Raw genomic sequence first — 13,933 nt, forward strand, 5'->3', positions numbered from 1 at the left:
CATAATAAAAATAACACGTTGCTAAGCATTACTTAATTGAGTAATAAAATTGGTTAATTCCAAGATTAATCTTTTAACTAATGAGTTCTCTGGGCCACATTCACAATCAGACACAGTTATTAGCAAATTTACTGCTTATTTACCATTGCAAAATACTCGTGCAAAAAATATGCCAACTTTTATGTCATTATTTTTATATAGGTACATACTGTCAATAATTATGTACAATAAGTAAAATATAAAGCTGAAGAATTTGTTTGTTCGGTTGGTTGAATGCGCTTATCTCCGGAAAACAGGTTCGATATGAAAAATGTTGCATATTGTAGAGTTTATTTATCGAGATTCGAGGTAGACATAATATAAAGCTCGCCAAGTCGAGCAAAAAATATGTAACGTAAATCAAACGTACTTAGGTATCAAGGAAAAACTCAAACTCAAACATTTATTTATTCAATTAGACTTCTTCTAGAAGCACTTTTGAAAGTCATAGGTACATATTTTTAACATTTACGACCGATTCGGAAAGCAGTATCTACGGAGAAGAATCGGCAAGAAGTACTCCATAGTTGCTCTTTTTAATCATGTCAGTTTTACAATAATTTAATTTTACAAATTACATCATAATTTATAGTGATATGCCAAAGAACTGTCCTGTGGTTTTTACGCGACAACCCTCCATGGGTTTTTATCGTCCATATATTCCTTAATACTGTAATAGGCTCTCTGAACTAGAACATTTTTTATATAAGTTTTAAATTTAGAACTACTAAACTCTTTAATATTATGAGGAATTCTGTTGTAAAATTTTTAACTTTAGCTAGTCGGAAAAATGGCATTTCAATTTTATTTCTGTTTCTTGTGTCATAACAATGTCTATCTCCTACTTTTGTGTGTAAGTAAGCGTTATTGTGTACATATTAAATATTATTAAATATTTACTGCGACGGTACCTACAGTAAGGATACCAGTATTCTTAAAGAGATCCCTTAGTGAGTCTCGAGCAAACAAATTACATAAAGAACGTATGGCTCTTTTCTGTAATATAAATATAGTTTCTATATCCGCAGCCCTTTTTTTTATAGTGGAGAATGCATTTAGGCATACCCAGGGCACTCGGGGGAAGAGCCGGGCCTTGACGGGGCCGCGGGTATTCGGTAGAACCGCGTCCGCAGACCCGTCAGCGGCAGCCTATCTCCAGGCCCAATATCTGCAGCCCTGCCCCATAGTAGAACTCCGTTGGACATAATGCTATGAAAGTAGCTAAAGTAAACCAATCTAGCCGTCTCTTCATCGGTGAGATGCCTTATTCTTCTAACTGCATATGCAGCTGAGCTGAGCTTAGCAGCGGTGGTGGTAACATGGGCCTCCCATTGAAGCTTCTCATCTAATGTCAAACCAAGAAAAACAGTAGATTCCACAGGGTATAATACCTCCCCGTTTAAAATAATATTCCTTTTCACCTTTTTTACATACATACATTTTACATACAAAATGTTGCAAGAGCGGGAAAAATATTCCTTTTGAGATCAAAGTTACATGGGTCTGTTAGTGTCGTAGTAGTTACATCTTTGTCTTTTATTTATAATTTTTATTTACAAATACATCCTTATTATTATCAAATAAAATACCTACGTTAATATTGGTAGAGCGACCCCTACAATTGTTTTTTCGTATGAGATAAGTGCTTTGCATACCTACTTAGAAAGTATAATATATTATTATTATATACATTAGTAGACATGGTTTGGAACTAGTGAAGAACTATATGGATATTTCTACAGTTTCTAAGCTTCTAATTTCATTAAAAAAATATATCCATTTTCTTACGTAGACCACACGGAAGTCGGAAGCCGAGGTTATCACTCAAACTTCATTTTATTTACTACATAATTATTGAATTAATATGTTTACACTTATCGCATCATAGGAATACCTAACAGGTATCAATTTTACAGACAATGTAAGCAATTAATAACAATACCTCAGTATCACGTCCTTGATATAAATTTGCTCTCACAAATAAGTAGTAAGATAACATTTATTTCATTCTTCAAAATTACTTCGCGTTACATTGGCTTGTAGTGCGATTGTCTAGTTTATTATAAAACAGGCTCTAATCTTTTGGACAGTTTTTTAATGAATCGACGGTCACTACGTAAACACCTTTTTATCAGTAACGGGGCCAGAAGTGGCCTGCAAGACATCGGCAAGCGTTTAGTGAAAGTCTCAGACGCACACATCGCTTCAACAGATAAACACGTTTAGTAATTCGCATTCGATTAATGATTTCGGTTCGCGATAATCTTGGATAAATAAACAAATAATCGCGTGCGTCTAACGTGGTCAGACGCCGTGTGGAGCGTCGTATCACATCGCGGAGGCACATCGCTGATTGCCAGATAGTGTGGTGCGAGGGCGCGAGAACGCCGCCGGCGCACCGGCCGGGCACTTGTATTCGCAATGTTGACAACGTACTGCCTCGTTCTCTTGGCGGCGGGATCCGCCTCGGCTGAACTCTTCCTCGCCCCAGATCTGGACGTAAACAATACGTTACCCGCAGAACAGTATTTCATTGAGAAAATATTCGATAAATATGGCTATGAAGGTGTCATTACTTTTGAGGTGAGTGGGATTTAGTGATACACAATATTATAATATTTAAGCCGTTAATTATAAAGATGATGTCGTTTATAATATTTTTGTTGGAAAATGCTATAAAAAAATATTGTAACTATTTCTTATATTATCATGTATAAACTAGAATATTATCTACTATTATTTACACAATAGGTGCGTGGTTTTCGTATAAAGGATGAAGTTATTTTAAACAATCATCACTTGGCAAAATAACAAATGTTTTATGTGTTTTTAAAACATATCTGATCTTAAAATTTTTATATTTGACTAAACACCCACACCTCGAGACTTTCAGTGTGCTGTGGAATTAAATATGTATATTTATGGAAGAACTACATTATAATAGATACTATAATGCGAACGGATATATTATCATCACAAAACAAAAAAATAGGACGGTCAAAGAAAGTAGATAGATACGTAGATACCTATACAGACAATATAGAAATAAAACTATCTATTGGTACTTGTTATAACATACTTATTTGAAATAATATAAGTATGTAAATTCAAATTCAAATTTCACAGTTTCCATTATACACTTTTTTTATTGAGTGACAATGTATTTAATTTGCAATTATCAACTAAATTAATGGTTAGGGAGCCAGGTGCAAATTTGGTTAACTATTTCCTCTCAAGAGATAATTCGTCAGACACATGAGAGTATAGTATTATAAAGCCTCGTGAACGTCAGCTGACGCTCGGTTGGGGGGGTGAGCGGTTGTAGCCTCCCACGCACATAGGAAAAAAAATGCATTCATTCATTCATTTCCTCTCAGCTAAAAATTTGTCAAATTGTAGCTAACCCAATATCTCAACGAAAAAAAATAGTCAGCTGGTTACAACATGGTGTATTATACGTCAGCTGGTGTCTCGAACATGAAAGTTAAATTTAAAGAAAAATTTATTTTCCGTTATTTACTCTCAAACAAAAATTTACCTGATGATAGCTTATATGTAACTGTGGATAAATATATATGTCAGCTGGCTGTATCTTGGTGGAAAAACCGTCAGCTGATACGGGAGGCTACAACCGCTCTTCCCCCCAACCGAGCTCCAGCTGACGTTCACGAGGCTTCATAGTACTATACTTTGATGCATTTTACTAATTACCGCTTGAGAGGAACTTGGTCATAAAATCTGCTGCTGGCTCCCGGACCATAATAAAAGTTATGTGAATCCCACGCTACTCTATTCAGGCTTGACGGAAAATTTCTAAATATAAATTTCTATGACAGTTTTCTACACCTTTCCCTATTTCGTAAACGGAAGTTCAATAAACTTAACTTACTCTATGTATAATATAAATCGATTTGTTATCTTTTATCGATCGCTTATCAATTATCTAGTAAAATCTTTAACCTGTTTAAAAAGTACAGTTAACTATTATACTAAAAGTATATCAATCGATTTTATTTTGATTCATACCGACACCAAGTTTCAAAACTCTTATTGTTATCTTATTTCATAATACGTAGACAAAGTAGGGGCTTATAATGAAGTACAATATTGCGTATAATTTAATACATAATTAATCATTTTTTTATAAAGCCTATAATCTTATGTGAAGGAGGTGTAATAAAAACAAGAGATTCAATAAACTTGCCATTCCGATCGTTTTAAAACCAAGTTCCTATTTTTTTATAGGTATGGTTAGTATGGAAAATATAATGTTTACAGATGGCGTATAAGAATTTTATCACGTTTAGAAATAAACATCTAAGTGTGATAATATTCTTTAAGTGTACTGCCAAAAAACCTTGTTAAAATATTAACATTTTTCCTAAGGAAGTCAGATATAAATGACAATACTTCTGTTATCATTTATACGACGTAATATATAAATTATCCCTTAAATCGACTGTTGATAAGAATAACATAACATGATCAAAATATATTTTTATTTTTTATGTTTACCTATATCTTCTATATTAAACTGTGTATCTCTAGATTTCCTTTGTTTCTTGGGAAAATGGCATGACGAAGTCGCGTAAGATTAGAAAAACAACTTTTATTATGTAGTGTGCTTTTGCATTTTTTGCGATTAATTTTTATTATATAGATTTAATCAGTAGTTCTAATTAAATTTTATGTGTTTGGTCAGTCACAACGTAAGTCTTCCAAAGAACCGGGTATTGCCCTTCTGATGGTACCCGAGTATTATGGAAAAAATGTCAAATAATCTGGCATTAAAGCCTATGTAATAGATAATATTAGGTATAGGTAAACCAGAATCTGATGGCAATTAGGGAAATCAAAATTTTGAGTGTGCAACCCTAGGGAAAATGGACTGAACGATCTTGATACTGCTTATTTTTTAGTTTGTTCTCAATATCATTAGTCACATTACATAAGTGGACAATACTGTACTTAATAATAAGATATTCACTTAATATTATATAGGTACATACTTACATGTATAATATACATATTACTTTTATACAGGTAATACATATTATTATTTACACATACCTATATTTGTATGTTCATTATTATTATGCCATGTGAAAATATCGATGTTATATCGATCTTATATCGATAGAAAACTAGCCTGCTTATAATTTTTTATAAAATAAAATAAAAATAAAATAAAACTGTTTATTTTCGTAAGTATTAACAGATACACACATTATAAAATTTACTTGGACAGCTTGGACTTGACGAATAGCCGTATTGGAAACTCCTGTAATAAGTTTTCATAAAATTATATTCCAATCAACAAACAATATTATAGTTACAAATTCAAATTCAAATTTAAATTCAAAATTTATTTATTGTGTCACAGGTTACCTACATATAATATTTTTTAATTGAAAGTATCAAAGCGGGTAAGTCCAATTTACCATTAGAATCTTCTAAATTGAAAATTGTGATGTGTTTGACCCTTCTTCATCAAATATTTTTCTATACACATTATAAACAACACCTCTTGCTTGTTATCACAGCGGCTTTTTCGACATTTTCGAAGATTTTTTAGACAAAATCCTAAAAATTATTCATCAACTGCAAAAAAGACAAATAATTTGACAACCAATTTGATAGTTGTCAAATAAGTTGCCACATGAAAATCTTTTATTTCTTAAATATAAATATGCCATCAGATTCTGGTAGACCTATATGTGCTCAAGCTACTCATCAAATTTTATTAATGTAGTTCTAAACCACCTCTTTTATATGTTCTGTGTTATAAACTGTCACCAAGCGATGACCTATTGCATGTCACTGAAACTTAAGTTATTTAACAAATAATAAGAGCACTATTTCAGTTGTCGTTTCTGAATAGGCCACCTGTTCTGAAGAGTAGACTTCAAGCCATTGTTCTCGCAATAAAAGTTGAATAGAAACAAAAAATAAAAGTAGGTATAGGTACCATTGTAGATTTGTTATGTGAATCGCGTAAAAAATAAAAATGGTATTTTTGCTATGATTCTAAAATCATAAAAAAAATACTCATCAGCTCTATTTAAAAAAGATTGAATATAAATATTGAATATGTAATTAGTTACAATAAAAAACACCGAAATAAACTTCTTTCCCTTCTTTTAGCGTAAGTGTGTGAAGCGACAATAAAATGCGTTTGTGATAAGTTTTCAAAGTGTCAACGTGTAGACTGTAGAACCCTCAGAGGGTAGAACCTGTAGTTTGTAGGTAAAACACCTTATCAACATACAGGACAATCCGCATTTGTCTGTTACGTGCCGTCATAATATAGGTATTTTAAGTATCTACAATATAAAATAACAATACTTACCTAAATGTACGTAAGTAAACATTACTAATAGTCCTAACAATTACAAAGAAAATTGTTATGAAATTAGTTTCACGCCATAAGTATTTGTCATTTCCAAAATGTAACTAATTTATTTTCGCTACACCACTTTGCTCAAAAGATAATGAATGCTTTTAATCCTTAGCGCTCACTTCAGCTACGACTAAATAATCATGAATAATAAGATATACAATGCTAAACATCATGATATTTTAATGGGGTTTAAAGATAAGTTTTCAAACACGCAAATATTATGATTTACCACCATCGAAAACAGATACACATACTCACGGATTATCTAAGTATCATCATCATCTGATGATGAATTGATGAAGATCTGCACTTTGTGTTTAAACTATGTATTTGAAAATTGATGTGGTAGTTAGGTAGGTAGTGTAGTAGTGCTCTTACTTTAAAGGCCAATGGTTCCCTAAATTTTTAAGTAAATTGTTTTTTGTACACATGAAGGAGTGGTTCAAAGTATAGATATACGCTTCAGTTATTTCATATTTGATATGAAAGGAACCGTAACCGTGATGTCCTTTACACAAATTGTTAAACTGATGAAATTATGTTTCCTATAAAATTGTGTACAAGTTGTGTACGATCATGACGCGGACGTAATAATCATAATTGAGACGTATTTTGCTATACAATAGATATGTATTTATTTTTTATCATAATAAAAAATGGCCTTTCCACTTGATAGCATAAAATAATTTATAATCCAATCTCTTATAATATTATGTATAAAGAAAGAAATACAATTTCAGATCACATTGATGAATAATAAATGTATTGTATGTTTTTTATGGGCTACTAGTGGTCCGCCCCGGCTTCGCCCGTGGTACATATTTCGCAATAAAAGGTAGCCTATGTCCTTTCTCGGGTATCAAAATATCTTCATACCAAATTTCATGCAAATTGGTTCAGTAGTTTAGGCGTGATTGAGTAACAGACAGACAGACAGACAGAGTTACTTTCGCATTTATAATATTAGTATGGAAGACGTATTTTGCTATACAATAGATATGTATTTATTTTTTATCATAATAAAAAATGGCCTTTCCACTTGATAGCATAAAATAATTTATAATCCAATCTCTTATAATATTATGTATAAAGAAAGAAATACAATTTCAGATCACATTGATGAATAATAAATGTATTGTATGTTTTTTATGGGCTACTAGTGGTCCGCCCCGGCTTCGCCCGTGGTACATATTTCGCAATAAAAGGTAGCCTATGTCCTTTCTCGGGTATCAAAATATCTTCATACCAAATTTCATGCAAATTGGTTCAGTAGTTTAGGCGTGATTGAGTAACAGACAGACAGACAGACAGAGTTACCTACTTTCGCATTTATAATATTAGTATGGAAGTAGGTATGGATTGACAATCGATCACAATATTAATCTTCTAGGACAAACGGAATCCAATGCGTTGCAAATTTTTTCCTATATTCCTGTAGAATAGTGGACCATGGAAGGCTATTTAGGGTTATTTCATATCAATATATAATGATAAATTCAATTCCTATTCCATAATTTCAAATTATACAAATTTTAAATTAGATGGCTGCTCATTGTATGTGTGTCATATCTAACATTTACGTATGTAACTAGGTACTATTTATATAAATAATAATTAATATCTGTGGTAATATGTCCTAATACAATACAGAACTATTAATAAAGTAAACTGTTACATTTATCACAATAATTGTAGAAGTTTTATAGAGTACCAACTACCTATAGTCATTTATCGTTACATTTGATTAGGTATAAAAAACATGGCATTCCATCAACCCTACTTGTAAATATTTACCAACGGCTATCTGTATTCAGTATTACCTTTATATGTACATATATGTATATACGTATAAGAATTAGCTATTTGATAACATAACCTTCAACTTGACTGAAATCTTAGTAAACTGTTAAAAAAACGAATATTTATGGAATTATTTCCTTTATATATTTTCAGTATATTAGATTCCCGTTTTAAATCGTCTTATTATTTAATTGAATATTGTGACAATATATATTTGTGTTCACTATTCTATCCTGACTACACTGGTAGCACTATTGTAATTTGTAATACTGTGCTGCCTGCTGGTAGTCACTGCTGAATGCCGATAGCCGTCTGCCATTTTTGCCGATTATGTATCAATTTACCATGTAGGTAAATTATACACGAACTTATCAGCGAGTCGAAAAAATTTAGGGTTACGACTAGAAATTCAATTTGCTTATATCCATAGCGCGAGCGTCAACATAGTCGCAATTTAGTCATCTAGAAACAACAGATCTACCGTTTATAGCATTTATTTTTATGATTAATTTATAATTTATACAGTCTCAATAACCTTACCATAATTCCAGGAGCTCGAGCACAATTAGGAAAACCTACGTTCTCTCAAAAACCTTTCTATAATTCCAGGGATTCGAGCACCTGCTCGACAACCTGGGGTTGGGCGGGCGCGTGTTCAGTTCCCCGCATGACCTCGCGCTCCACAGAATAAACGGCACTTTCAAACAATTGCACGACACGCAACATCGCCACCGAAGATCACCCGTTTCTTGTATGTATTTAATTATTTCAGATACCTTTGCAAAAATAATAAAAAAGTTTGGAAAATCCAAAAGTGCACGACTCATAATGCTCATTTAATTATGAAATATAAAAAAAAAATATATATATATATATATATATATATATATATATATATATATATACAGTCTTGTAGTTTTCGTTTTTTATTAATTGCAATTAAACGACACTGAATTAATTAATCATTCGCATTCAGTGACCTACAATCGTCGATTAGAATATTTAAAAAAAAATTTTACTCAAATGATGGATTTTTTCACAAGTTATAGTGTTTTCAGGTTTCACACATTACGGACAGGAAAATTTTTTGACCTATTTCGGTGTTTTTTCCAATTCTATTGAAGTAAATCAATTTTTCAAAAGTATGGGATTAATCTCCATTAAATTATCTCGACAATAGTATGCAAAATATCTTGATTCCGTGAACTAACAAGGCTATATTAATAAGAATAGCTGCAAAAATGAGGCGAAAAAAATTTTTCGATCGTAAAGCACTCTCTGATGCTTCGCATCATGAGTCGTGCAATACACTTAAAAGTAAACCTTAATCATGTCTACCCGCTGAACTCGTTCACTACTATCAAATACCCAATGCTACAATCACAATAAAAAGTTAATAGTTAGTTAACTACCTAAATCTAAATAAATATCATGAACAATCGTTAATAAACCTTGAAAGTGGTGTGAAAGACGGAAGAAAAAAAAATCTCAATTAGGTCCAAAAATAGTCACTGTATTTGGCTATTGTTTCAATACCCTTGAATGGAAATTGTCCGGTAACGACAATGCAAGGGGAACCCATACTTATTGGCCTTCATGGTTAATTTTGAGTACATGTGCTAACGGGTTTAGTAAGCTGCATTTGTACAATATAATATTATGGTCCGGGAGCCAGCAGCAGATTTTATGACCAAGTTCCTCTCAAGCGGTAATTAGTAAAATGCATCAAAGTATAGTATTATGAAGCCTCGTGAACGTCAGCTGGAGCTCGGTTGGGGGGAACAGCGGTTGTAGCCTCCCGTATCAGCTGACGGTTTTTCCACCAAGATACAGCCAGCTGACATATATATTTATCCACAGTTACATATAAGCTATCATCAGGTAAATTTTTGTTTGAGAGGAAATAACGGAAAATAAATTTTTCTTTAAATTTAACTTTCATGTTCGAGACACCAGCTGACGTATAATACACCATGTTGTAACCAGCTGACTATTTTTTTTCGTTGAGATATTGGGTTAGCTACAATTTGACAAATTTTTAGCTGAGAGGAAATGAATGAATGAATGTATTTTTTTTCCTATGTGCGTGGGAGGCTACAACCGCTCACCCCCCCAACCGAGCGCCAGCTGACGTTCACGAGGCTTTATAATACTATACTCTCATGCGTCTGACGAATTATCTCTTGAGAGGAAATAGTTAACCAAATTTGCACCTGGCTCCCTAACCATTATACAACTAGCGTATATCGCTGTTGCAGCCAAATGAAACCACTTGCACTGGCAGGAAGCATGGCAGAAGCAAATATTTCTAGCAGCATGTGTTACTCTCGAGTTTAGGATATAGGCTAATTATTCGTAACTGCCAAGTTTCGTCAAAATCTGTTCAGTGGTATTTGCGTGAAAGAGTAATAAACGTGTTTATAAAATTAGTAGAATAAATTCATACGAAATATAATATACATATTTCCATTTTTAAACACGTTAATTTTTATTCAAAAGTGTAAATGACTCAATTTGATTCAATTCAATTTTGATTAAAAGCACCTAGCTAATCCTATATTTTATAGTATACCTTGTACGTATCAACTTATGTAATATACCTTATAAAAAATTATTCAAAGGGTTACCTATTCTTATTACAAAGTTTTAATTAACGCGCTGTACCTAATCACTAATAGTAAATTGCCTATCTATTTTCATAACCTCAGATTGCTCTTTTTTGTAATTTTAAAAGGAATCTATTAAATATCAGCGACGGTAAAAAGAAAATCACGTTTTACTGCAATATAACTAAACTAAAACTTGCCAATTGAGCAAAAAATCTGTAAAACTTTTTTGCCGGTATACAGAAACTAATCTTGATTTTTACCGTTCTACTTGAAGGTCTTTGCCCTTTGATACACAGACTGGTAAAGCGTAAATAGAGATTACATTGAATAAATATGAAATAGTAGTAGGTAAGTAACTAAGTAGGTAATATCAAATCAGAAAATGGCTCTAATCCGGTGTAAGTAACTTGTCCGGTTGTTTGGTAGAAAGCGATGGAGTTAGCAACTCATAGGTACCTGCAGTCGAGCTTTCTCTTAATTCTTATGATGTAATATTGTTTCCTACAATTGACATGAAATCAACATATCCCATGTAATAAAAAACAACAATAAAACGCATCATCAACATTCAAAAATAATTTTGCGCATGTCTATTGTTTTAATAGTTATACCGACGAATTAATGTTTCAAAATAAATAATATAATGAGCTGCAGATTAATTATGCACCACGAGTATCACGATCACCTTTTCTATTAACGTATTACAATTTACAATAAAATTATTCATATCACGGAGGAGCCGGAGCAGCGGTTATGCGTATCAGACGAGCAAGAGCATTTTGTCGTTCAAGAGGCTGCGATTATCCAATTATAACCCTAGTTCATACATCGACCCAAGCCCAAGTTTCCTGACACATAAATTGATATATTATGTTACAGCTATGAGTCAAAGTTCGACTATTTCTAGGACTATCCATAATCCAATTGGTCAATAGAAAAAATGAGATATCAGTTGACTATCCCTCCTGTGACTCTCACATAAGCTACATCAATAATTTATTAATTCATTTAAATTTTTCGATTTTCACAGCAACAATACTCAAAAAACCATGTTTGTCTCCACGAGAATTACTTACTGTTTACGGGATGGAGAAGGAACCAGGAGTGATAACTATCAACCCAAAAACATTTTTGGAAATGTGTCCTGCACTAGTATACCAATTAGACCAACGCTCATGCTATAAAACCGATGCGCCTTCACCAAAAGTAGACAGAATATGGAGTAAGTTCAATCTAAATTCCTTTTACATTATAATATTTCATTTGTTTTCGTCTATTTATTTGAACATAATTAACATCTCAGATATTCAGTATAAATTTACATTTATTTCCAGCGTGGATTTATGCCACTCTTAGTATTCTCATCATCAGTGCTACTGGATTAGTTGGTGTTGCGATTGTTCCAATGATAAAATCAGCCGCATTTGGTCATGTGCTGCATTTTCTGATCGCAATCGCGGTCGGAACACTGTGTGGGGATGCTTTGTTGCATCTTTTACCGCATGCATTAAAATCGCACGGCTCACCGAATGAACCACAAGAAGAAACCGAAACTGTTCTGAAATGTAGTGTAACATTTCTTACAATTTTGTTATTTTATACAGTTGAAGCTATTATGCAAACGCTTAACGGTGGACATTCACATTCTCATGATCATCAAGAAAAAACAGTTGAAGAGGAGAAAGTTGAATCCGCCAAACAAATAGAATCAATCGAACTCGGCGCAATAATGCCTGGATCGCCGCAGCCGCCAGTGGAACGTCCCATGTCATCGACGGCACTTATGGTTATAGTAGGTGATGGTTTGCACAATTTAACAGATGGTTTAGCAATAGGTGCAGCATTTAGTGGAGATCCTGTTACCGGCTTTGCAACAGCTTTAGCAGTTTTCTGTCATGAATTGCCGCACGAGCTTGGCGACTTTGCAGTGTTGCTGCGGTCAGGCATGAGTATAAAACGTGCCCTCTATTACAACTTACTATCCTCTGTGCTCAGTTTTATGGGCATGGCCGTTGGTATCTGGCTAGCAGAAGACCACGAATCCGCTTCAGAATGGATATATGCTGCAACCGCAGGCACATTCTTTTACATAGCATTAGCAGACTTAGTTCCAGAAATAAATGAAAATAATAAGGGCAAAACTTTACATTTAGTTATTGCTGTTTTAGGTATCCTATCAGGCGGTATTATAATGCTTCTTATTGCATTACATGAGGACTCAATACAATACTTATTTAGGAGTTCAGAAAAATGAATCAATTTTATACGTATCAACACTGTGTTGTGATAATAATAATAATTTATTAATAAATAAATGCGCATCAACTTAAATATTATTAAATCCATAGTGAATAAAATGTGTAAATACATGAAACATAAGTAAATATGGTTAAAAACAAGTTTCAATTAGACAGCTACAAGTACCTATATGTAACAGTTTCCGAAGGAGCTGAGAGTTGAGACTGCTACGAACATGCTGTCTTCACTCCTCTTTAATCCTTGCTGTTTTTAGCCTCATGAACTAATATTGAGTTATTACACGAGTAGTCAACGAGTTAATACCTAAAATTCGAACTACATAGGTACATTGTAGTTAACAGAATGAACATAAAACACGATAGTGATACATTGCATTTAAAAGTAATTTCCTAGCACGTTATTGAATACATATATAAGGTTTTTATTAAGTATGGTTAAAGATAGGGTCCACATTACTGATTAGTGATTATAAATATTAGGTTGTATAAGTCGTAAACGAATGAAATAAGTAGAAAACCTGAACATGATTTATCATTAAATTGTGGATGTTCCTAAAAATATAGATAATTCATAATAATTTACACTTGTTTCTAAGAAGGTTATTTTTTTGGAAACACTGTAATCACATTGATGTTACAAGATTATGTACAATAGGTACGTATATTATATTTTAAAAGCCTAATAAAAACATTCAATATTATTTAGTTATGTACCTATAATTTGAGTAGGTAAGTTATTATAATAATGTTAGTATGCGGTATTAAATTTGAATTTTGTGTTACATAATATTATGTACCTAACATATAATACAATACTCTCTTTTTCA

At 32.7% G+C, this 13,933-nt stretch overlaps 1 protein-coding gene across 1 annotated transcript; it reads left to right on the forward strand.

The window, feature by feature from the left end:
• Positions 1–2,158: 2,158 nt before the first annotated feature.
• On the forward strand, positions 2,159–13,179 carry Zip71B (Zinc/iron regulated transporter-related protein 71B). Its single transcript, XM_090112281.1, has 4 exons — positions 2,159–2,622; positions 8,849–8,990; positions 11,879–12,070; positions 12,183–13,179. Exons 1-4 carry the CDS (start codon positions 2,461–2,463, stop codon positions 13,100–13,102), a joined length of 1,416 nt encoding a protein of 471 aa, XP_089968407.1. The 5' UTR covers positions 2,159–2,460; the 3' UTR covers positions 13,103–13,179.
• The last annotated feature ends 754 nt before the right edge of the window (positions 13,180–13,933 follow it).

This window comes from Colias eurytheme, chromosome 2 (genome assembly GCF_061535395.1).
Source record: "Colias eurytheme isolate Ceu_HAF_F1 chromosome 2, ilColEury1 Martin Lab GWU primary, whole genome shotgun sequence".
NCBI classification, from domain to species: domain Eukaryota; kingdom Metazoa; phylum Arthropoda; class Insecta; order Lepidoptera; family Pieridae; genus Colias; species Colias eurytheme.

What these genes read in the sequence shown, in the direction of transcription:
- Zip71B (XM_090112281.1), top strand. Translation starts at nt 2,461, where the DNA reads ATGTTGACAACGTACTGCCTCGTTCTCTTGGCGGCGGGATCCGCCTCG. An exon ending in AAGGTGTCATTACTTTTGAG is followed by an intron (nt 2,623 to 8,848) that starts GTGAGTGGGATT and finishes CTATAATTCCAG; the next exon opens with GGATTCGAGCACCTGCTCGA. An exon ending in CCGAAGATCACCCGTTTCTT is followed by an intron (nt 8,991 to 11,878) that starts GTATGTATTTAA and finishes CGATTTTCACAG; the next exon opens with CAACAATACTCAAAAAACCA.